At 43.2% G+C, this 22,767-nt stretch overlaps 1 protein-coding gene across 1 annotated transcript in view; it reads right to left on the bottom strand.

Moving 5' to 3' along the window:
- Positions 1-22,767, bottom strand: part of NME7 (NME/NM23 family member 7) — an 85,984-nt gene that overhangs the window by 1,777 nt on the left and 61,440 nt on the right. The window contains exon 12 of the mRNA XM_005523932.3: positions 13,487-13,594. Coding sequence (XP_005523989.2) covers positions 13,487-13,594 — 108 coding nt within the window. The remainder of the gene's footprint in view (positions 1-13,486; positions 13,595-22,767) is intronic.

The following is a 22,767-nucleotide window of genomic DNA, read 5'->3' as shown; positions in this document are numbered from 1 at the left end:
GGCAGGAAGGGCAGTAGCTATCTCAGCCACATGCCCTGCAGCCGCCCACTGGAAAGACCCACCTGGTCCCAGGCTTCAGGACAACTCTGCTACCAAAGCACCCCACGCCCCCAAAAGACACACCCTCCTCAATGCCCCTGGTCAGACACGTCCCCTTTCCCCCTTAGAAATGCTGCTGTAATTTGTCAGACCTACTAGCTAAACAGCACTAGAAGACTGCAGGATGGTTAAAAAAATTCCCAAATAACCAAAGTCCAAGAAAACCTCACCCCATCCCACCACAAGCAGGTGCAGACTCTGGCTGGGCACCCCACTTGCCCAGGGGCACCAGTGCTTTGGATACACAACAGCTTTGATATCAAAACAACCTTTCCCAAGTGGCACTGACACAGCCTCACTGGGCTGGGGCTGGTCAACAGCCCTGGGGGCAGAGGGACTGCAAGGCAGGGCAAGGGCCTCAAGATGTGACATCTCACTAACCCAAATTAAAATGTGCATTACCTTCAAGATTCTTTATTTTAATCTGTGCTTGCTCCATCCACCCTCCTCAGGAAGGCATCGCTTTCCTTACTGCCTAATAGGACATTACATTATAAACTGCCAGTCTGAACATGATGTTCTTTCTGCCAGATTGACTCAGTATAGTTAAGTATAATTGTAGCCATTAAAGTGAATTTTATCTCCCTTCTTGTTATATGGGACACCTGCATTTCATAAGAGAGACACACAAAAGCCCTAGTAAAATAAAAAGCAGAGAGAGAGACACACACACATATACTTGACAACTTAAGCCTTTAAGGCTGTGTCTGCACAAACACGTGCACTAACGCACACCAACTATCGATTTTACAGCTCTGAGCACTGGCACTTCTGGACTTCTGCTCACAGCTTGGGCCAAGGGCAGGTGTCCAGCACTGGCCAGGCACGGCCCTTGGCATGGGTGGGGAGCTGTGCCAAGAGCAAAGAAAAAGGCCAAGTGCAGTGGAATCTGCTTCTTCCTAGGTAATAACTCCATGTCCACCCTCAGCCTGGGGTGCTGATACAACTGCTGCCACTACAGTCCCATTTCCCTGCCATGGGGTAGGTTTAATAGAGCTCAACTCCCAACCCTGCCTGGGATGCCTCAGCTGGAGCTGCATGGCCACCCCTGGGATTTAAGTACTGATCCACCCCTGCAGCACACACTGAGACAGGCGAATGCTGGCCAAGCCCAATGCCTGCTCACTTGCCACTAGCAACAAGAAAATTTGTGTTATTTTAGTCTCCAAAGGCCCCTTGGTTGTGTGCAACCAATTTTCCCAGGCTGGACAGAACAACCTCAGTTTACTTACAACCTTGTGAAAAACCTCTTCCTCCTCAATTAGCTTTTATTGGATTATTCAGGATCCACACAGACTGTACTGGCAAGGCTCAGACATCAGAACAAGCAACACTACATTTCATATGCTGCACAAAACCAGGTGCCGGTATGTTCTCTTTATGTATAATTATCTTTATGTGGGTCAGCTGCCACCCAGCTCCCAGTAAAACCAGTTAAGAGATGGCATATCTGTGGTATGCAGGAAGGATCCTTCTCTCTAAGAACCTCACCCTTGGGAGCAGGGCAGTGCTGAACAATTACCATCAGAACTCAGTTACCCATCCTGTGACCACAGAGAAGAATTATGACTTAAGAGTCATGAGTTATGAGAAGAATCAAGACTTCAGAAGAACCAAGCTTTCAGCATTACCAAGGGATTTGGGGTGTCCCCATCTTATGAGGCCCCACTTGGAGACACCTTGAAGAACCCCCATTCTAAAAGCACCAGGTCCTTTTCCAAGGGGATGGACTTGGTAATAACTTGCATCAAGCATCCAGATGGGGGTTAGATACTCCAAAATATCCTGTATTTTAGGAAATACAGTGCCTCTCTTTCCCAAGGTTTGAGCATAGTCCAAACCACAGAAAGGAGAACTGTAGCAGTACAGAGCATATGAACAAGCCTCACATTTGACCAAGGGCAAGGTCAGCCTCTGAGCCAAGCACACCTCTGATCTTTACAGGACCCAAGGGTGTCAGAGCACAAATCCGCACCAGGAGCTGATCTGAATCCAACCAAACACATTTTCCAGATGCCACCCAAATGCCTTCCCAATGATGCTAACATTCAGGTGTGCTCACTGTTTCCCAGGGATGAGACAGGACCGAATTTAACATCAGTACTCCCCTTGCATATCCCAGGAACCATCTACCTGCTTTGCAGCATGCAGCTATGCCCTCTCTAGCTCCTGTTCAGGGACAAATAGCAATAATGCTCAGGAAGTAACAACGGGTGAATAACCGTGACCTTCTGGCTCTGACCCCATAAACTGCTTCACTGAGGAGGAGCTGAGAGCTGCTTCAGCTCCATGAAGTTTTGCTTCAGTCACACTCACTGCCAGCAAAACTCATGTTAATGAGGTTGGCTGCTCTCTCTGAGCACTGCCATGTGTTGCCACAAAGTTTCAGGAGCTAATACAGCAGGCAATAACAAAATCCAGTCTAATGCTCTGGCTGAGCACAAGCAAGTATCATCTGAACAGTGTGTGCCCTAAGTGCACAGAAAGGCCAGGCAAAATTATAAAGATGGAAGCAAATCAAGCGAGACAGACAGTTTTCCAAGGGAGAAGAAAAGATCTTAGTATTAACACAGGGCCCTGCACAAGCACAAAGTGTGCTGAAGATTCCAAGTGAAAGAATTACAGGCACTTAAAATTTAACTCATTTTGTATTGTTTTCTATCCAGAAAACAACACAAAAAGCAGTGCTGATGAGAGATGCCTGCTGAGCAGCTTTGGAGTCACGGCTTTTGTCTACAGGCCAGACCCAGGCACACCTTGGGCTGTAGCAGCACTCCACACAGGTAGAACTGCAGCCTCAAAGAAACCCCAGCACTGAAAGGGCACATCAACTCTCATTCCCCTTGTTCCTCTGAGCTGGCAGTTTTTGGTCAGAGACCCTGTTAGTCTCCTTTATGGAGAGGCCAGGGGGCTGACAGGGTGACACACTAGCAAGAAAAGGGCTGAGTTCACAGGTTCACTTCTCATCCATCACCAGAAAGGTGACAGGAATTTTCAGTCCTTCCTCATCTCTGCAGAACCAAAACTGGCAGCTGGGAGATGGAAGCCTTTTCTATCCCTGTATCCATTTAGAGCCTGTCAGGAATCTTGGTGCCTTCCATGCAGCTAGCTAGACAGACACTCACTAGCACTCTCTCCCCAAAACCACCACAACTCTTATCTCCTTGGTCAGTGTAGGCATCCAGGCACATGATCCAGAGTCCTTGCTGACCCAAAGTTTCAGCATCAGTACACTCTTCCTAAACATTTAGGTCTGACAAATTTTTACATGTTACTTCAGCTTGAGGTCACAAGTAGGAAACAAAAAGCTTTTTTTGCCCATTAACATTGGTCTTTACATCTGAATGAACTCACCAATGCTGTTAGCAAGCACACTTGCTAACACCTAACACCTAAACTACACTTGAGCTACAGTTCACTCAGCTGATTCACATGACTAAATCATTAGATTAACACACTGAAAGCCCCATGGATTCATACCATCCTTTCAGCCACAAGCACTCCAGAAAGAAAACTGGTTGTCAGAGAAGATAGTCTACTCACCTACTATTTTATCTGTTCTGAAAACTGTTATTTTCCCACACAAATCTGAAGAGGGTTTAGTTTGTTAAAAAAAAAAAAAAAAAAAAGGCAGGTTTATCACTCCTGCCTCTCTCCCAAGCATCACACAATGTAAGAAATAAAGCCAGCCAGGCTGCCCAAGACAGAACAATTTGTACACATGAACTTCAACTAGCCACATTAATTTCTTAAGCAGAGCTGGGATAAAAAACCCTATGCACCAAAAAACACAACCTTGCAATGGGAGGTTTTATTACATAAACACTACAGGATAACACAGAGCGCACTGTGCTTTTATGCTGTGTGCTGTTAACACAGTCACCTCAAAAATTGTGTATGGTTCAATTCCAAAAATACAGTGGAAGAGGAGAGTAAGGGAAGCTATCTGAAAATTGTAAAAATAAAATAAAATATTAGAAAAATGTGAATTCCAAACAGGATGGAAATGAGAGGACAAGACAGTAGTTCATCATACCACAATCACAAATACCAAGAAAAGTGAGTTTTATGCTATTTACTCTAAGAAAAATAAGTGAACTCTGAAACTATTTTAAAATAACAAGACGTTGTTTTTTACCATGTATAACTACTGTGTTGACTCAGAACACTGATTTCTGAAGCATAGATACTTGTAGATTTAACAAGAAGGTACAGGTCCATTGAATCTTCTCAGCCCTCATCATAAGCAAACTGCTCTGTAGCTGGAGCTGAACATACGAGTTCAGGACTCTCCCTGGAGTTCTGCTTCTTATTTAGTAACATATTTGGTCACCATCAGAACACACCAATGGCTTGGAAGAGCCACTGGAATGAAATAAAGTTTAAGATCCCATCTCCCATCAGATGTGACAAATTCCAACATGACAGCAAGTACTGCTTTCCTGAGGATCCCAAGAGCCCACTGAGTGATCAGGATCACTGCCTCTGCTCTTCACACTTATCTTGAGGGACACTTGCTTGCCTGCCTCACAGTCAGGAGCTGCTGTGGAGGTCTTGTAGGATGCCCTTGAAGCAGTGGGCTGAGGTGAGACAAGACACAAGTACACCACAAGTGTCAGTGCAAGCTGCAAACACATCCCAAGCACTGGATAAAAACACTTGGAAAGGGCTCCTGCTGCTCATACCTGCAGTATCTAAGTAAAGCCAGGTTTGGATGCGTTTCTTACAAGCCACAGGCATTGCCAATGCTGAGCAAAGTCTCTCCAGCCTGCTCACGGAGTACTGACAGTCATGGTCCTCCTGGGCTACCAGGTTATGGCCAAGGGAGAAGGAAGTGATCACACAGACACAACAACATGTTTTCCAACCACATCACAGGTTCAAGCAAGGATGGAAGCAGCAAACAAAGAAATAAAGTAGAAGGCACCCAACATCTGAAGCCCTTCCTGAGCAGCCCTGATGTTCAGCAGATTTTTATTTGCGCAAGAGACCCAATAGGCTACACATGGCAAGTGTTAAAATTAAAAAATGAGATGACAACAAAATATCCTGAAAGAAACAACCAATCAAAGGCACCACCAGCAGGGGCCTTGCAGGCACCACCACAAGCCCTTATGCTGACAGGAAACATCCCACCAAACTAATAGCATAAATTCCCCAAGCATGGTGTTTAAAGTACCTTCTGAGAGATGTCACTGAATCCAGAAAGCTCCATTTCCCTGTGGAATGGGTCAGTATTAAAAGGCCAAGAGTTTGTTTTGAGTCTCATCAGCTTTCAGTGATTTCAACAGTGCTGCTGAGTGCTGAAGCAGGTACTGCCATGGCAGGGCTTGACACTTCAGTGATCAAATTACTATTGGCTGGACTAAGGTAGCTACCTGAGGAATCCCACAGTTTGTGTTTGGACAGTCTTGTGGCTGGACAGTCTTGGCACACTGTCTCTCCCCAGCAGAACAGCAGTAACTGGCACCAGTGTAGAAAGAAACTTGCCCACTTAGCAACTCTGAATACTTCAGATACAATTGCCATATGTCAGTGTATCTCAGGAATAGCTGTGGATGCATCATTCCTGCCTATGTGCCAGTGCACTTAGGGATTACACACAAAGAGGAAGAATGCAGCTCTTACTGAAACCACAAGATGATAGGTGTCTTCAAGGAGCCCTAGACCTAGCCTAGACTACAGTCAACATCCTTTCAGGTGATCACTGCCATCCTGTTTTGTGTTTGCACAGCTGCTAGCACAGGATCAACACAGTGTCTAAGCCCTCAGCACTAGGACAGCACAAAACCAGTAGTGGCATGAGACTACGCTTTGAATCATTTGCTATTATTAATTATGAAACAAGAAGTAGTTTCTAGAGCTTGACAAACTCTAAAACTCACTATATTCCACGGCATTAGCATCTATGACAGACAAGAAATCTTATTCGCAGTTTTCTGTCCATATTAACACATTTGGCTTTGGGTTTTTCCTCCTATGTTCCACATATATTTCAACACATGTATGAAAATAGCTGGCTTAAATTCTCCTCTTAATTACTGCTAGTTGATGGCAGTGAAGGAAGCTGCAATGAGAAGGGGTAAACCCTACACAGGAAGAACCAGCAGAGCTAATCATTTGTCTATTTGACCTCTGAGAGTGAGGTGGGAGGTACAACTGGCTGAGGTCAATAACAGGAAATCTCATAAAAATTTATGTGCATCTCACAGGATGTTTGTTATACAACAGTGTTTCTCTTACGCCCCAAATAAGGTGCAGGGCCCCTTGCTCCAGAAATGAAGGATATTCTGAGCTTTGACGTGGCTGTACAACTACAGCATGCCCTTACTGCTCTTGCTGTATAAGCCGTTCCCCTGGGGTTTTTTGCCTTCTTGGCTGTAGTTTGCCCACGGTGCAGCTGAGTTGCAGCCCAACTGCTGCTCTGCTTGAGCTGAATAAAAAGGAGAAATGGAAAAAGGACTCGGGCTTTTTGGTTAAAAATGAGAACATGCTTGGGGAAAGAAAGAAGGCAGCAGCCTCAAAGACACAAACTGGGCTTCAGATGAATTATCAAGAAGTGTCACACCTTCCCTCCACCTTGACCTCCCCTCCACAAAATTACTTTGCTCAGCGCAACACAAACACGTGCCAAAAGCCAAGCCTTGTTTATCACATAAGTTACCTTCAGGATCAGGTGAAACTCAAAGAGCTTTGGCAGCTGCTTGGTTCACACTCATTAACTTCTTCTCTCTGGCACTTAAAAACCTCAGACTTGGCAGAACAAGGGGTAACTGGACCTCGGATTTTACTCAGAAGTGGAAGCACAAGAGGTGAACTATTTCACAACTCTGTTTAAGCAAGTTCCTGGTTTAGTTTGCCTGTCTAGCCCACAAGTATAATAATTATACAACCTATGCTCAAAATGAGGCTGCACGTGACCTAATAATACAACAATCTTTAAAAGAGAAATCACCAACTTCTCCAACATCCATCCATCTACTACTGCCATTTTTAATTCTTAATTTCCTTCAGATAGGCCTAGGCAAAAGGACTACTTAATTCTCTGTGCAAGAATATATACAGCATCAGGAAACATTGAGAGACAGCATTCCAGCAGTGGTGGCTAACATGTTCTGATATGCAAAAACACCACCAAGTAAGATTAAGTTTTCCTGCACTCCAGATTCTTTCCAACCTGTTCCCACAGCTGTTGGATAAAAAGCTTCAGAAAGTTTAAATGGGGAAGCACTTGAATCATAATAACTATTATCTGATAGACCTCCCTAGAAATCATCTTGTACCAGGAGAGACTGAAATTTCCAACTGACAGACAAAAATAGCTACTGCTTGGATGAAAACTTGGGAGAAAAAAGTGCCAAAGCCAACCTCACCCAAAACACTCAATTTTTATTACTTTTCACTGGAAACGGTGAAAAGCATTTTACCCTGGATTATGCAGCTCAGTATGGGCCTCTAATAAAAGACTTCATCACAAAATTGCTGTATGACTGAGTGAAACAATGGCTTCTTTATTAAAATATTTTAAAGACTCCTGAGGGAAATGCAGACGGCTGAAATGCCCTCAGTGAAAGGTTCATTGCCATGCTATGCACTTCTGCTGTGTAATGTTTTACAAGCTGGGCTGCTCTGTGAATGGGGAGAGTTAGTTCTCGGCTGGCAGAGGCAGCTTGCATAATACCAGACAAGTTAATCGGTAACAAGCAATGCAGGAGACCTTTGTTCCAAGTGTGACACACACAAATTCCACACTAAGCACATTGACGCTTCTGAGAGTTACTCATTGACATGCTTTATTAAATTGCTTGGACTATACCTCAGTGCACCGAAAAGGACTAGTTTGACAGAGCTACATCCCTCTGATGCCTTCCATCCTAAACTGCTGCACTTTAACCTCAGCCCAGGATCAGCTCATTACTGGTACAGAAGCACTTCCAGGGTGGATGACAGCACCATGCAGCACACCCACATGTCCAGACAATGGCAGTGGGCAGCCAAGGAGGCAGCACACAGGAAAGGGCAAGTTGGCAGCTTGCAGAGTGCTTCTGTAACAGGAAGTGGTTATGGAAGCATGTGTTGGGTTCCCCCTTCCAAAGCCAGTGCTCCCCTGTCCACACTGAACAGCTTGCTAAAATACCACCCTGCCCTCAGCTGCCCTGAATAAATGGAAAGGGGAAGGAGAAATAAGACCTGCTTCTTCTGGCATGATCTGGAATGCCAGACCAAGGACAGCTGGCCTCTAGCAGGTGGAATACACAGTGCACCAAAAGCTTAGGAGCAGCACAGCTCTTAACACTCAGCAGAGCATTCAGTTTATACCAAATCTGAGGAAAACTATCACAGCTTTCATTGTCAACAGCACCACCCTGGACAAAATTACTTCTGCTGAACTGAAGCCACTGCTTTCAGTACAGAACCACCTCCCACCTCCCCAAGGCCGGATTCAGGCAGCTGAACTTCCAGTGCCAGAGCTGTGTGAGCCTCTGTCCAGCAGATCACTATAGCTGATCTGTCCCTAGGTGACATTACTTGTTTGCTTTAATGCCCTAGGAGCGGTAAGCCAGTCTCACTAGTGCAAGGCTGAGCAAAGGAACAAAAAGCCTCCAGCAGTTTGTTGCGCAGCCTGCCAGCCCCCAGCTCTACACTTGAAAACCATTGCACAGCCAGAATTCAAAGAAGCAGTAGAGAAAAAAACCAACCATCATGACAGCTCTCTCAGAAGACAGATGAAATCCACTCTTCTTTGATAACAGCAAAGTCATCCCCCTTTGACAGGTTATTTTCATGTCTGTGAGTGCCACAAATAGCTCTGAGGCAAGGGAGAAGGCCAGCAAACGATACACGAGGAGGTCCTCGCTCCTGCCTGTCTGGAAAGCTGCCCATGATGCTGAAAACTGACACGTCTCTCCACGGTGCCGATGCCCAAGGAGGAGGCAGACGCACCCCGCAGCCATGCGGTGGCACACGCAGCGCCAGCGCTGAGAGCGCCCGTGGGGACACAAGATTGGGAAGGCATTTGGCACATCCCCCACTCCCACGGAAAGTGGCTTGAGAGATCACCCCCTCTGCAGTTCCACTCGTAGCCTAGCAGGCACACAAAGGCACGGGTAAGCACACACCGGCAGCAATTGTCACGATATTGCCCAAGGATTAGTCACCTAATAACATCGTCGCCCTCGGTAACAGGGAGAAGGCTGTTTCACCCAGAAATCAAGTTCTATCCACCCCACAGCAAATCCTTTTTCATGCATATGTCGCTGAGGGCAGCATACTCTCCCTCTGTGCCTAAGTACACGCACACAAACACAGGTATGACTACTAAGGACCTGGTAATTATGCAAAGAAACCCTGTGAGACTGACTGGTTGCCCCAATACCATGGCACAGGAACATGAAGCCAGCGTGGGTGGCACGGCAGTCTGCACTGCAATGCAGAGACCTTTCAGGTTACCCCAGATGTGTGCATTCTATCATTCCCAGAGTGTTTCCCTGCACTGCAAATGCCCTCATGGAACTGCTCACACACACACACAAAAAAACTCCTAAAACCTTGAACTGCACAGTATGAGCAACAAGTTAAAGGCAAAGAAATTCTGGTTTTGTTATAACTGCAATTCTAGGCTACCAGTTTTATTTATTATGTGGTTTCCTGCATGGTCTGAAACGTACTGAGCCACTTGAGACCCAGGGTGTACAGGGTGTACAGGTGTGTGTACAGCACCACCTCCTGTGGGAAGTTTTACTCACTGTAGTTCCAGGGATGTGAATAAGGCCTTTATGACTGATTTTTAATTTGCCTTCACTTCTTTATAAAGGCACACAAACTGTGAACTCTGGTAGCCACAATACCTTGTATCACTACTTTGATTAAGAAGTATCCCAGGAATGATCAATTTTAAGGAAACTTCTTTTGTCTAGAGAATGATGATTCATCAGATCCAATGGTTTGCAAGCCTCTATTTCAACAAGATAGTTATCAGAAATGTTCCTCAGGTCAAAGACGGTGACTTGAGAAACAGAATCATCTTTCACCACATGTAGATGACGCATCTCTAGTCTGCTAAACAGAGCAGTTCCTTGGCATATAAAATATGCATGTTCTAGTCCTGGCACTACCTGACTCAGAAGGAACATGAAAGCAGGTGAGTACTGTCATTGCTTTCTCCAAATAGTACCTGCTTTATACAAAACAGAAAAAAACCAAACTTGACAAGAGGTAGAGCTGTACCAGCTTTGGATGCGGGAAACAAATGCAGCCACATGCTCTGAATGAATGTCCTACACAACATCAGCTGCTGGTTTGAACCTTCAATCAAGAAACTGCATCATCTCACAAATACTCCATTGCTATCAGTCTCCCTTCTCTACTCTTCCTCCTTTCTTCCCTCTTCTCATTAAAATGGGAAACTGATGACAAGGCTGAGAAAACGGACTGTTCTGAGCTATTTGTGTCTATCCATTGTCACTTGTAAAAATACATTTTGTACTGATAAGAGGACTCACAAGCTCATGAAGTGAATAAGTAAGTGCCTGACCCAGTAAGTCAAACAACTCATCCAAGAGACTTCAGGGCAATATCCACATGCCTGTATCACTAAACTAGGAATAAAAAGAGCACTTACAGCTCCAGAGATGAAAACACACTGATTTTTCTACGGTGACCAGTCACATTTAACTGCATCTCCCCTCCTTTCTTGAGCCAAAGTGAGTTATTAATTAATTCTGATATTCTTTAGTCACTGCCTAAAACGTGAAGTAGTTTGTAGAACAAAGACAGGAGTTAAGGGTCATACTGGTGGAAGCAAGTGCTTGTATTTGCTTTTGGGGTTGGTTTGTTTGAGGGGGTTTAAGATTAAAAGTGAACTTTCCTTTTTTCAGATCCACAGAAAAGAGGTCTAAGAGAAAAACACTGAAAAACTCCTGTACTACATTATTTAAGTGTAGTGTTCTAAACTAGATGCACAAGCTGACCCTTATTTAGTTAATTAGTCCTTGTTGTTCTCAAGACAGTGTTGTTCTGTCTCCTTTCACCAAGTACTCCTTAGCCATGATTTTTGGGAGAAAGGTCACAACCTTGCCCTTCCCAGTGGCAGTCAATGAAGTGCAAAACACCAAAGCCACCTAGAGTTTGGCTACTAACTTCAGGAAGGATTTTATCTAATCCTCAAATTAATCCTCATCTCCTCTAAGAAGTCTCCATTTGTGGACAAAGAGACTTCAGCTGCCATTGTAAATTCTTCAAATTTCAGCTAGATCTGAAACTGGGTGATGAAAACTGCAGAGAAGGGTGGAGAAATCATAAGATAAACAGTGTCTGGCACACAAGATTCTGGAGTTCTCAGGAAGGCACCAGTGTGATCCCTTCTACAAGGGAACATGCTTCTATTGTGCTTCCATAAACACTATGCATTTAAGGCTCATCATGGAATACTTGGTCAACCAGTGATGTGACCATCTCCATTTGGTTCTGGAAGTTTAAAAGTCACAAAACCAGCCTACTCAGCTTTCTATACACAGTGTCAATAGCAGCAGTTCCTCCACGCTTCCTCCAGGATCCCTTGTGCACTGCAGTCCCTGCACACACCCTGTGTGCACACAGGACACGCAGCCACAGCAGGAGCCAGGACTGTGGCTGGGACACCTAATAAACTGCTTTAGCATTAACAGTGTAAATACTCCACACACCAACCAACGGGTACAGCCAAGGCTTCCTCTGTACAAACCCATTGTGCTCAATCCAAAACATTCTCTGCTTTATTTACTCACTAAACAACATTGAGCGATGTCCTTTACAACTGCTGACTTAACCTGGGCTGTTACAGAAGAAACTATAGATTGATGAACAGCCATGTTCTGCACACAATTATGCCTGTGGTAAAAAAAGATCTTAGATCCCTTTCCCAAAAAAACACAATCAATAAATGACTGTTAAAATGATCAGTCTGCACCAGGAACTGCAAGGTGTGTGTAGTCAAAATAATCCTAGATCAACAATTTTGGTTATGACTGAGATGCAAGTTTTAAAGACAAACACACATAATGGAGACCCTTAAGGAAGAGGGCTCAGCTTCTGTTTTGGAGAAGCAATTCTTGCCTCATTTCTAGTAGCTCTAAACTCAGTTTAAACAGCCAGCAAAATCTGCACCAATGTAAAGGCAACAGACTGGAAAATTCTGATGGAATACTAAAATGTTCTTTGAGTGTTGGCCTGTATAGTTTTTCCCTTAAAGGCTATGCCTTTTGTTCTGCTTCCACTGGAATGCTATGGCTGAGGAACTTTAGGCATGTGGTGAAAAATACCTGTTTGCCTGTATAAACCCTAAGGAAACAAACTAAAAGTTGTCAATTTTTAATGACATATTGAAAATGCTCAAAAAACCTGCAACTTTGTTTATACTGGTTGCTATTCTGAGTGTTGAATTTCACTAGTCTGTGCCTTAAACTAAATGGGATTTCCTAGCAAAAGCACTTTAACCCACAGGTTATTTCATGGAGGAAGATGGTGATGAAATTAGGTCTTCCTCACTCCTCCATGAAACAACCATTTTGGCTATGTAAAATTATCTAAGTAGGACAACACTTGCTGCTCCATGATTCTGCTATACTTGACAGCAAAGCACTCACAAATACATAGAGATAGCAAAAAATAAGCTGTGTATGCACTGGAAAAGCATCTCCATTGACACAGAGATTTATCCAAGATTACACACCACTTCAACCCCCTGCTATGGACATTTGTTTTGAAGCACAGAATTAAGTGAATGAGCTTGTTCTCATTTTCACAGTGAGTACTTCTGTCTTTACAAATTCCCTTAATTTTACATTTTCTCGTTTTACTGGACTTTAATGGAGGCACACAAAGCCAAAATCAGGTAATAATTAGTAAGTTAATATAAAACACAGGAAATATCAACTGATGTGTGTAAGTATGACTGCCTGCAAATAAACCTGGCCTCTGTCTGGAGGATTTGAATCCCTAGTGCCTGTAATATTCCAAGCCCCACACAAGTTCACTGTAGGGACAATCTAGATGAGGGTACTCATCCAAGAAAGGGCTAAGAATGGTGTCCCTGCAGAAGCACTGTTAGGTACTGATATTCAGACCCAAGGACACATTCAGACAAAGAGAAGATTCTTGAGCTGCATTACATTTAATACTTCATTGTACTATATTCCTTCAAGAAAACTTCATGGATGAATTTTTTCACAGTATCAAAATTAACTGAGTCAAACGCCCTTAATAAACTCTTTTTTTTGGTGTCTAGTCTGGTCTACGACACAGCTACTCCACATAGGAAACACTGGCTTAAAAGAGTGTCAAGAGAAGCATTTCACTTCACAACTTCAGTGATATATGAGAACGTGTTTGTCTAGCAAGTTTGTCTTACCTCTAAAAGCCCATCCTCAGGCAGGTCTGTGCAGTGAACAGCATTCTGAACCTTGTCCTTCCCAAAGACAGCACGCAGAGTTCCAGGTCGGAGGTGACGGGCTAATGCCTATTGAACACAAGCAAACCAGAAGACCTTTGTGAACCACATTGTTTGTATCATGGATGAACCTTATAAAGTAAAATACTATTATGCTATTAAAATATGTGTAGTGTATTAAAATATGTGTAGTTCACTATGAAAGGAAACATAGATTGAAAGCAACCCTCAGGAGAAGGATGTGGGGGTGCTGGTGGACGAGAAAGTTGACACAACCCAGCAAGGTGCCAATTGTATCCTGGGCTGCATCAAAAGCAGCATGGCCAGCAGGGCGAGGGAGGGGATTCTCCCCCACTGCTCCACTCTCCTGAGACCCCACCTGGAGTGCTGCATCCAGCTCTGGGGCCCCCAGCATAAGAAGAGCGTGCCTGTTGGAGCAAGTCCAGAGGAGGGCCATGAATGAAGCACCTCTCCTGTGATGACAGACTGAGAGAGTTGGGGTTGTTCAACCTGGTATGTCTCCAGGGAAACCTTAGAGCAGCCTTCTGGTACCTAAAGGGGGTTACAACAGAGGTGGAGAGTGACCTTACTAGGACAGGTAGTGATAGGAAAAGAGTGAATGGCTTTAAACTGAAAGAGAGCAGGTTTAGGAAAATATTAGGAAGAAATTCTTCACATTGAGATTGGCTGAGATGGGTTTCCCAGAGAAGCTGTGGATGTCCCCTCCTCAGAGGTATTCAAGGACAGGTTAGATGGGTCTCTGAGCAACCTGGTCTAAGTGCTGGCTATGGCAGGAGGGTTTGGAACTACTTGATCCTCAAGATCTCTTCCAACCCAAACCATTCTGAGTCTATAAAGAGAGAAATTCCAACCTGTACTACACACATAGGCAGCTGCTGAAAAAAATGTAACCAAGACTACGAATACCTGCTTCACATTGCAGACACACCTTACTGGTACTTGTATTAATACAGTAAATTCATGTTAAGACCTTTTCAGCTCTCAAGCACAGGATGTGCTGTCTGTGAGCAGACACAAATGTGCTGCCTTGCAGATTGCTTCCCTTAACACAGAGCTACTTGCTTCAGTAACATTTGTGAAGTCCAGCTGCTGAAAAACCTCTCAGTCTTCTCCTTTGACACGGTGACTAAGGCCAGCATCTGATCCCCTCTAAGAATCAGTCCAGACTCTGCATCTTTCTTTGTTCTTTTAAATTAGCCTTTCAATACTCTTCTTCACCTACAATGCCAAATAGCCTCTTAGGCCTCTCAGAGGTCTTTTCACTCCTCAGGTCCAGAGATAACATTCCTCCCCTACATCTTCACTGTGGTATTTCTCTTCATACCCCGGAGGACTGCCTTCATTGGCTTTCCCTTCCATCATACTCTTTCTTTCAAGCCACAATGAAGTCCTGCTGTACTTCTCTGTACTATTATCTTGCACTGCTGTCTTTTAACCCCTTTCCTACGCCACCCATGCACTTGGCCTCTCTTCTTAACACCCTGGAGGCTTTTTTCCAAGCTCTATCTCATGCACAGTGAAATTAACCCACTTTTCCCTCATTAAAACCCTTTGGATATTCTCCCACGAGTGCCCGTGAGGGGACAGGTGGATCACAAGCTGACAGTACAGCTACTGAACAAAGAAAATAACACTTTCCTTGACAACAAAGCCTTCCTCAGGCCCTTTCTGAATAGGCACTGGGCACGTTAGGGTGTAATCACTTTGGAAGTGGCCAGTGCAGTTTCATTGTGCCACTCCCGGGTGTTTGTTTCAGTGTCACAGCTGGAGGTTACTGTTTCCACAACTGAGTCATCAAACTGGATTTTCCGAGCATTTCTTAACTTTCAGTGTCAAACGGGTTCGAATTGACTCCATCAGTAGCTCTTAGCTGACCTGGAAAACCCTGCACAGGTACAAATGAGAACTGGTCCATGATGCACAGTCTCTTCTGGGATGGCACTGAACGCTTTAAGGTAGTCCCAAAAGACCTCACAAGGGCATTATCTGACAACACCCTTTGTCCACTTTCCAGCTTCACCCATTGTTTACATCTCATTACTAAAGTAAAGCAATTGGACTTTAAGGGCAAGAACTTCTTATAGCTCAGCAAGTCCTAGATATTTTCCTGTCATAACAACTAACAATTATTATGATCTGTTACCCACCCAGAAGACAATTAAACTGCTTTAATGCTTGGAGTGTGTATAACCCAAAACATGATATGAGAAGTTTCAGTTCCTCATTGTTACTGTGTGTACATCACAGATTATACAAGATCTTTTGATATGAATGTCAAGGACATTTGAATAAGACACACTCAACATCAAACGAATTTTGCTTCAGAGGAAAGTTCAAGAGTTTCACTTAAAAAAAAAAAAAGCCCCAAGGAGAAAAAACCCCTCCTCTACATGGTCCTCATTAAAGGCTTGAGATAAGGAAATCTGCTGGAGAAACAAAAGTCACATGCCAGTTAACTACAACTATGTGACACTTTAATCAAGCCTTCCTCCAAGCAACTGTTGATTGCAGTAATAACTAGCTGTCAGGAAGTCGGCAATAGCACTGGAGCTTTCAATCATTTTAATGAAAGTTTGCGAATACTAGAAAAAAGCATCATGGCTATGAAACCTTTGGAAACAATTTAGAAACAGCTCAAGTCTAAAAAGCTAAAGTTTGATATTTTATATTCTGTTTATTTCCTATCAATCAAAAATTCTTTTGCTCAAACTGTTCTGTCCTCCAACAGGTCCAGTAATGCTGCTTCTTATGAAAATTCCAGAAGATTTTCCTTGATATCTTCCTCATCACACCCACTTTTCTTTTTTTCTTTTTTCTTCCTTCTCTCTGTTTTTTAAGAGCAGCTATGGTCTCCTAACTTACCATTTGTCCTAAGCTGTCATTTCTACTTCACAACTTCATGACAAAAGACGTCATGCTTCTTCCTGTGGACTCACTCTTTCTCACTAATGTGGGCAAAAGCTCCTGCTGTTGCACTGTGTAATGTCCTGTTCTTCCTTTCATTTTTCAATGCAGGTTGCTACATTTTAGTGGCCTCCTGAAACTCTTGCACAAAGAGCGATGCATTCTGTTCTGCCCAGGATTGCACTGGATCAGAAACGCTCAAAGATAGGTCCTTCAGCATTTTACACTGTTAGCACCTGATTAATAAGAATCTAAATAAGCCTTTTTTGCCATTACTTAAATAGGATGAAACAGTCTCTGCTTACATTTACATAGCCAAAATAAAGTACAATACGTGTCAATTCAAATAATTTTCAATTCCACTGCTTTCCTATCACACCACTGAGGAATCATGAAGAAACAAGGCCTCTGTAAATGATGGAGATACAAAGAGATGTACAGTTCATATATTGTGTTCTTGTGCATGTATGGCTGGAAATCCTGGGAATGTTTCAGGGAAGAAGAGAGTTCATTATGGAACTTATTGCTCATAGCAAGTATTAATACACTCTTCTGGTCCATTACAGGAAGCTTACTAATCATTTTATTTATAGATCCTCATCTGTCACACCAGGGAGATAAAAACAGTGGGCTTTGGGTTTGTTTCCCCATGCCCCACCATCCCCTTTTAAAGCTTTTTCCTAAGCTTTTGTCTGAGTCTACTTTCTGGAGTATGCATTTTGTGCAATGGCGTTCAGAATGTTTTTGAAAGGAGTTGAAAGTGGGATGATGGAGGAATTAAGAGCTCTACCATATGCATGAGAGGAGACTGATGTGTGTGTGCTGGAGCTTTGTGTGCATGTGTAAATGGGGATGACACAAAACTGGCACCTCACACAAGAAGACACTGTCTGTGGCAAAACAAACCAGGGCTGCTGTACCCAGAGGCTTCATCCTCTTTGGTCTTATTCAGCAGGTTATTTGATCACCACTTACGGCTCGGCTTTGATCTGCAGTTAGCCCTTTGAAGATCCTTATCCCATGCCAGATACAGATGCATATATTCCATGTCTCTCTTTAACATGCAACTGTGTCCAGTGTAACACTGCCTGCATGAAGTACTTAGCACATTTCTAAAATTTTTCTATTTCTACACAAGTGAAAAGAAACAAAAATGTCACCAATGCCAGTAATATGTCAAAATCAAACTGAAAAAATCATAAATATATTCATAAGCAAAGCTCATTAACTGCTTTTCCTCCAAAAGGCTGGGGTTTTTTCACGGGCTGGATGGAAGTTATAAAGAATAGTAACATGTATTCCAGCCAAAACTGCAGATTTCAAGAAAATTCGGCCAGCTTTATTTAAACAGTGTCCTGAACATTTAATTTGGTATCCAGAAAGGCCACTGAATGGATCAATACGACACAAAGGAACCTTTACAGCCTAAAATTTTGTTCTTCTTAAACATGAACTAGAATGAAGGACCCTTGAAAATTTACCAACCCTCTTGAATGAAGCAGAAAAATAAAAGTTTGATCAAACCTCTCTAGCCACAGTGCACTCACACCAGGCAGGCTCCTTCTTTTAGATCTGCTTTCAGATCAGCAGCATTCAGAGGATTTCTTGGGCTGCAACATACTGCACAGATCCCTCTACACCCTCAGTAAAACAGTTTTCCTATTCTAGCTGGGCCCTAGCTGTGCACCTGCTCCTTGCTCTTCTTGGCATTCCTCATTCATCTCTTTCTGAAGGCTTTGTGTTGACTTGGTCTCACCACCTCTGCCTTCCCCACCCTGCACTCATGAAGCTTTTTCCTTCTGCAGTTCTCCATGCCCTGCTGCTGTCAGGAATGAGATGGTCCCTCTCTCCCCTTGAGGGTGCCACCTAATCCAGAAGGCAGAGCCAGCCTCAAACAAGCAAGTGCCTTTCTCCTTCTAAGGACCAGCTACGCCCTTGTCAAGAGAACAGAACACACATTAACTGTGAACAAATAAAATAAGGTAAATTCCACCACTCACCTTGGAATTTGTCTGGCTCACCTTTAGGCATTGGAAAGCCTACTGCCTCATCCAAGCAAGGCACCTAAGCTTCCTCTATAGTGCATAAAAACGATCTAAAACAACATTTGCAGCACAGCAAGTATGGAAGCTAAAGGAAGGGTAAGTGCCTCTCTTTGCATCATCATAGCTCTTCAGGTGCTTTTATTTTCAGGGCACTTTAGCACCGGTCATATCAAACACTAATGGTTGCAGTAGGGAGCTGGACAAAATACTGGTTCTTACAAGCCATCAGCAAGAGGTAAGACAATAAAAGCAGTATCATCTTTGTCATACAATACAGGATATGAGACAAGCAAATCCTGCAATGCTGATCAAAGCTACAAATGCTTTACTGTTACTATGAGAATAACCTCAGGTCAGTCCAAGAGATTCTTCACAAAAGTTCTCATCCGAAGACAAATGCCTAGTGTCAAAATGAAATCTGTGGTCACAGGTGACCCTGTGCATGATACAAAAAGGGCAATCTTGCCTTAGCATGCTTCACATGTTTTGTTTGCAGCTCATACTCCCTCCAAACTCTAGCCAACCACTTGGCTGACGTGTGCACTTCCCGATTTGTTACCTCAGCTCAGCCCTGGTTTGTTACTCAGTTTCATCCAACAGGCCGCTTGGAAATCAACATCAGCTGCTTCAGAACACAATTTTCTACTCACGCAGCAATTCAAGGTCCAGTTCATCATCCCTAAATGCAGTACGAACCCTTCCGTCTCTATTACAGAGAAAAATTATGTAAGATGGTGGTGCTGTTGCTATTGTAAGAATTTTAATTGGGCAAGAGTTTTGCCTTGAAATCTGGGGTCTGCCTGTAGAAAGGCACTGCATAAAGCTCCTAAGTACAAAACAAGGTTAGTGTTAAAGAGAATGCAAGAGGCTTCCTTCAGCTTACGTTTCACAAACCACTCCAGAACAGAAGTCACTTGTTGACAGTGACATATTTTCTCTTTGAGCTCCACATGAGCTGCAGCAATGTCATTCACAAATGCAGTCAGTATCAAAGGCCTTACACAGACTTCAAGGGAGTCAGTGTTACCCAAAAGCGCTTTTGTACTTTCCACATATCACAAAAAAAAAAATAATCAAGCCAAAGCAACTTCCTTTAAATACACACACACACTAATCTTCCTTCACCTTTAAATCTTTATCACAAGACAAATTCAAGAACCTGGAAAAGTTGCATTCAAAGTCTTTATAATGTTTACCCTAACCGTCTCTCCCCTTCGCACTGTGCGCTTCACCTAGACTTCCAGGTTGTCTTGTCCTGGATGATGGCAGAATAGATCACTTATTGTCCATCCTGACAGTGTCTCATACTTTTAACTGAGCCAAGTCTGTGTGCACATAGTATGTGAGTATGTATGTGAGAGAGCACAGCTGTAAAGGTTTGTTCAGCAAATGAATTGATCTGATCCAGGCAACAGCAGTAAAATTTTCAATTACAAGGCATATAAAAAGTGCATCTGAGATGCAACTCCTTCCCAAATCAAACAGTTTTACAACAGTAGCAGCAACTTCTCAATCCACAGTTTTTTTAATTATGTAAGCTTACTCTTGTCTGAGTAAAAAAAAAAAAAAAAAAATCCATTTACTTTTCTGTTTATTTTACAGTCAGCCAACCTCTGAAGTACCAGTCTGAAGCCCTGTATCTTTGAAAGTTTTGTTAACGGACCTAAAATTATATTCCATACTCCAGTGTTGGCAGTTTTCCGTAAGCCCACAAGTCTGTACAAGTTGTTACACTGTCTCCTCCTCACCCTCCATCCCCTCAGGCACTTTGATTCTCTCTGTTTCACTCCCACACATTCCCTACCACTCCTCCTCCCTGGCAGCCCAAAGGTTCTGCACCAGCTCTCTGTGGGTTCTCTGCTGTGGGCAGCACGCGCGGCACATTTGCCAGCCTGAGACAGTATTTTCACTGGTCTTGGTGCTTCTGGCTGATGTTTAAGTGATTCTAATGATAAGTGCCCTGCTCAGAGAGTTTGTGTGCCACTGCCAGTGTTCTGAACTTGGGTAGCCACACACCTGAGTTAAGTGCAAATTAGACTGGATGGTGAAGCCTTGAAGATAATTGAAATACCTAATACAAGATGGTCACAAAATAGGAATAAAGATAAAATATCCAGCTTGTCCTATTATTTTGTCCCATTATCTGGTTGCCACAAGGGATATTTATGTTACTTGACAAGCTGGAAAAAGGAAGCATTTAACAACTGAAAAGCAACTAACCCCACAAGACATCAACACACAGTGTAAGTGTAAATTTCATTAGTAGATGCTCTAAATTTTAAAGGTGAGATGGTCCTACTGATGCTTTTCCAGTGCTTTCCAAGGCACCCAAAATATTAATTCACCTGTAAAACAAGGACAAAAACACACTAGGCTACAAAAGATAATATGGGATTTTATTAATTCAGATTAGCAAAATACACTAAGAGCCTCCAGTAAAAGTCACTATGAAGTTGCAAGACATTATTTTTCATCTGCAGATATTTTGGCTGATTTTTTCCCAGTAAAAACAAGAATAATTACAAATTATCTTTTCCTCTGAATTTTTTTGAGATTAAATTCTACATTTGTGAAACAGTCCAGGTATCAAGAGTTTTACACTTTGCAAAGCAGACAAAAATGCTTTGAAATTCCACTGAGACTTCCCAAGCTGAACAAATTTTGGACCATCCACTTCAACAGAAGATGGAGACAGATTGAAAGATAAAATTCATATGCCTGCTGCAAAACCCATAGATCCTTCTCGTTTGATTCTTAGAATGGGAGAGACCTCTCCTTCCATTCTGTGCCCTAAAGTCTCTTCAGTGCAAGCTTGGAGGCAGCAGTGCTGGATCTTCCCACACAGTTGTGAGCAGCCCTGTTCTGATGGAAGAAATCACTCATTATTTGTGCACAACTGCTTTTTAAAAGCCCCTCCCCTTTTCATTAACTAGCTGTATTAGCCAATGTGCTTATACCTACTAACAGATGGTTCTTGGCCTGCAAAACTTGTAGGAAAACTTATAGAAAGAGACACAAAGAACAGAAAGTAGCAGAATGGACCTTATTTTCTGGAGTGGAAAACCAAGACAGTGAGACTGTAATTTTCCAGGTGCATAAAAGAAATACGTATTTCACAAGAATCACAAGTTTAATGTCTAAGTTTCAGCTGAATCTTTAAAATCTCAGATCAGTTCCTCAACTAGTCTCTCTCCTTGATGTAATGCTTTGTAATTCCTGGGTAGCACTCTGATGATAAGCCACAGTCTGCAGAACCCAGACCATACCAGGTCACCTATGGGAACTTGAGAGCTGCCATGGGAACATGAAGAACGGCTGCTCACCCATCTTCTACCCTGACCATGTTCTAGTCCCTTGATGTGGGAAGTCCGTGGAAGCAGAGAAAGGAAAAACGTATTAGGAGTGTTCAAGGGAAGTCCCACGTGTACATCAAATGCAATCTATCATACTGTAAGTGAAAGAAGCTGATAAAAATTCAGCTCAAGTGGCCCTGCAGCAGAACAGAGAATGTCAGCCTGAATCAGACCAGCAAACAGCACCCCAAATTATTCAGCAAGTTCTCAGAAATTGAATTAATCACTTTATATCCAGCTTCTAAAATGTTTTTGTCTAGTTAACAGTATCCCCAGGCAATGAGACCAGTGATACATACTGAAAACTATTGCCGCAGTTTTTCTCACAACTGTGCTATGGCTGTCAGCAGTTGATAAGAGAAGAAGAAGAATAACAGTAATAACAACAATACCTGTCATCATTATAAATGTGAAATTAGACTACTTCTTCTCATTACAGAAGGGAAGGCTTAGGCCACAGTATTTGTTTTTGTCCACTTTGAAGCCTTCATTAATGTAATTTAAGCAGAAGACATAGAATCACAGAATAAGCTGTCTTGGAACGGAAACACAAGGATTGTCAGTCCAACTCCTTACCCAACACAGGACACTCCAAGAGTCATACTAAATATCCAAGACCATTGCTCAAATGCTTCTTGAACTCTGTCAGGCTTGGTGCTGTGACCACTCCACTGGGGAAACTGTTTGAGTGTCCAGTCACCCCCTGTGTAAAGAATCTTTTCCTAATACTCAACCTAAATGTCCCCTGACACAACTTCAGGCCACACCCTCAGGTCCTGTCACTGATCACTGCAGAGATCAGTACCTGTGCCTCTTCTCACCCTCACAAGGAAGTTCCAGACTGCAATGAGGTCTCCCCTCAGTCTCCTCCAGGCTGAACAGACCAAGTGACCTCAGCCCCTCCTCACACAGTTTCCCC

This window comes from Pseudopodoces humilis, chromosome 2 (assembly GCF_049639895.1).
Source record: "Pseudopodoces humilis isolate 2021_Gansu_Grassland_sample_001 chromosome 2, ASM4963989v1, whole genome shotgun sequence".
Taxonomy (NCBI): Eukaryota; Metazoa; Chordata; class Aves; order Passeriformes; family Paridae; genus Pseudopodoces; species Pseudopodoces humilis.
The sequence above is the reverse complement of the archived record's forward strand: the minus strand, read 5'-3'. Positions and strand labels throughout refer to the sequence as shown.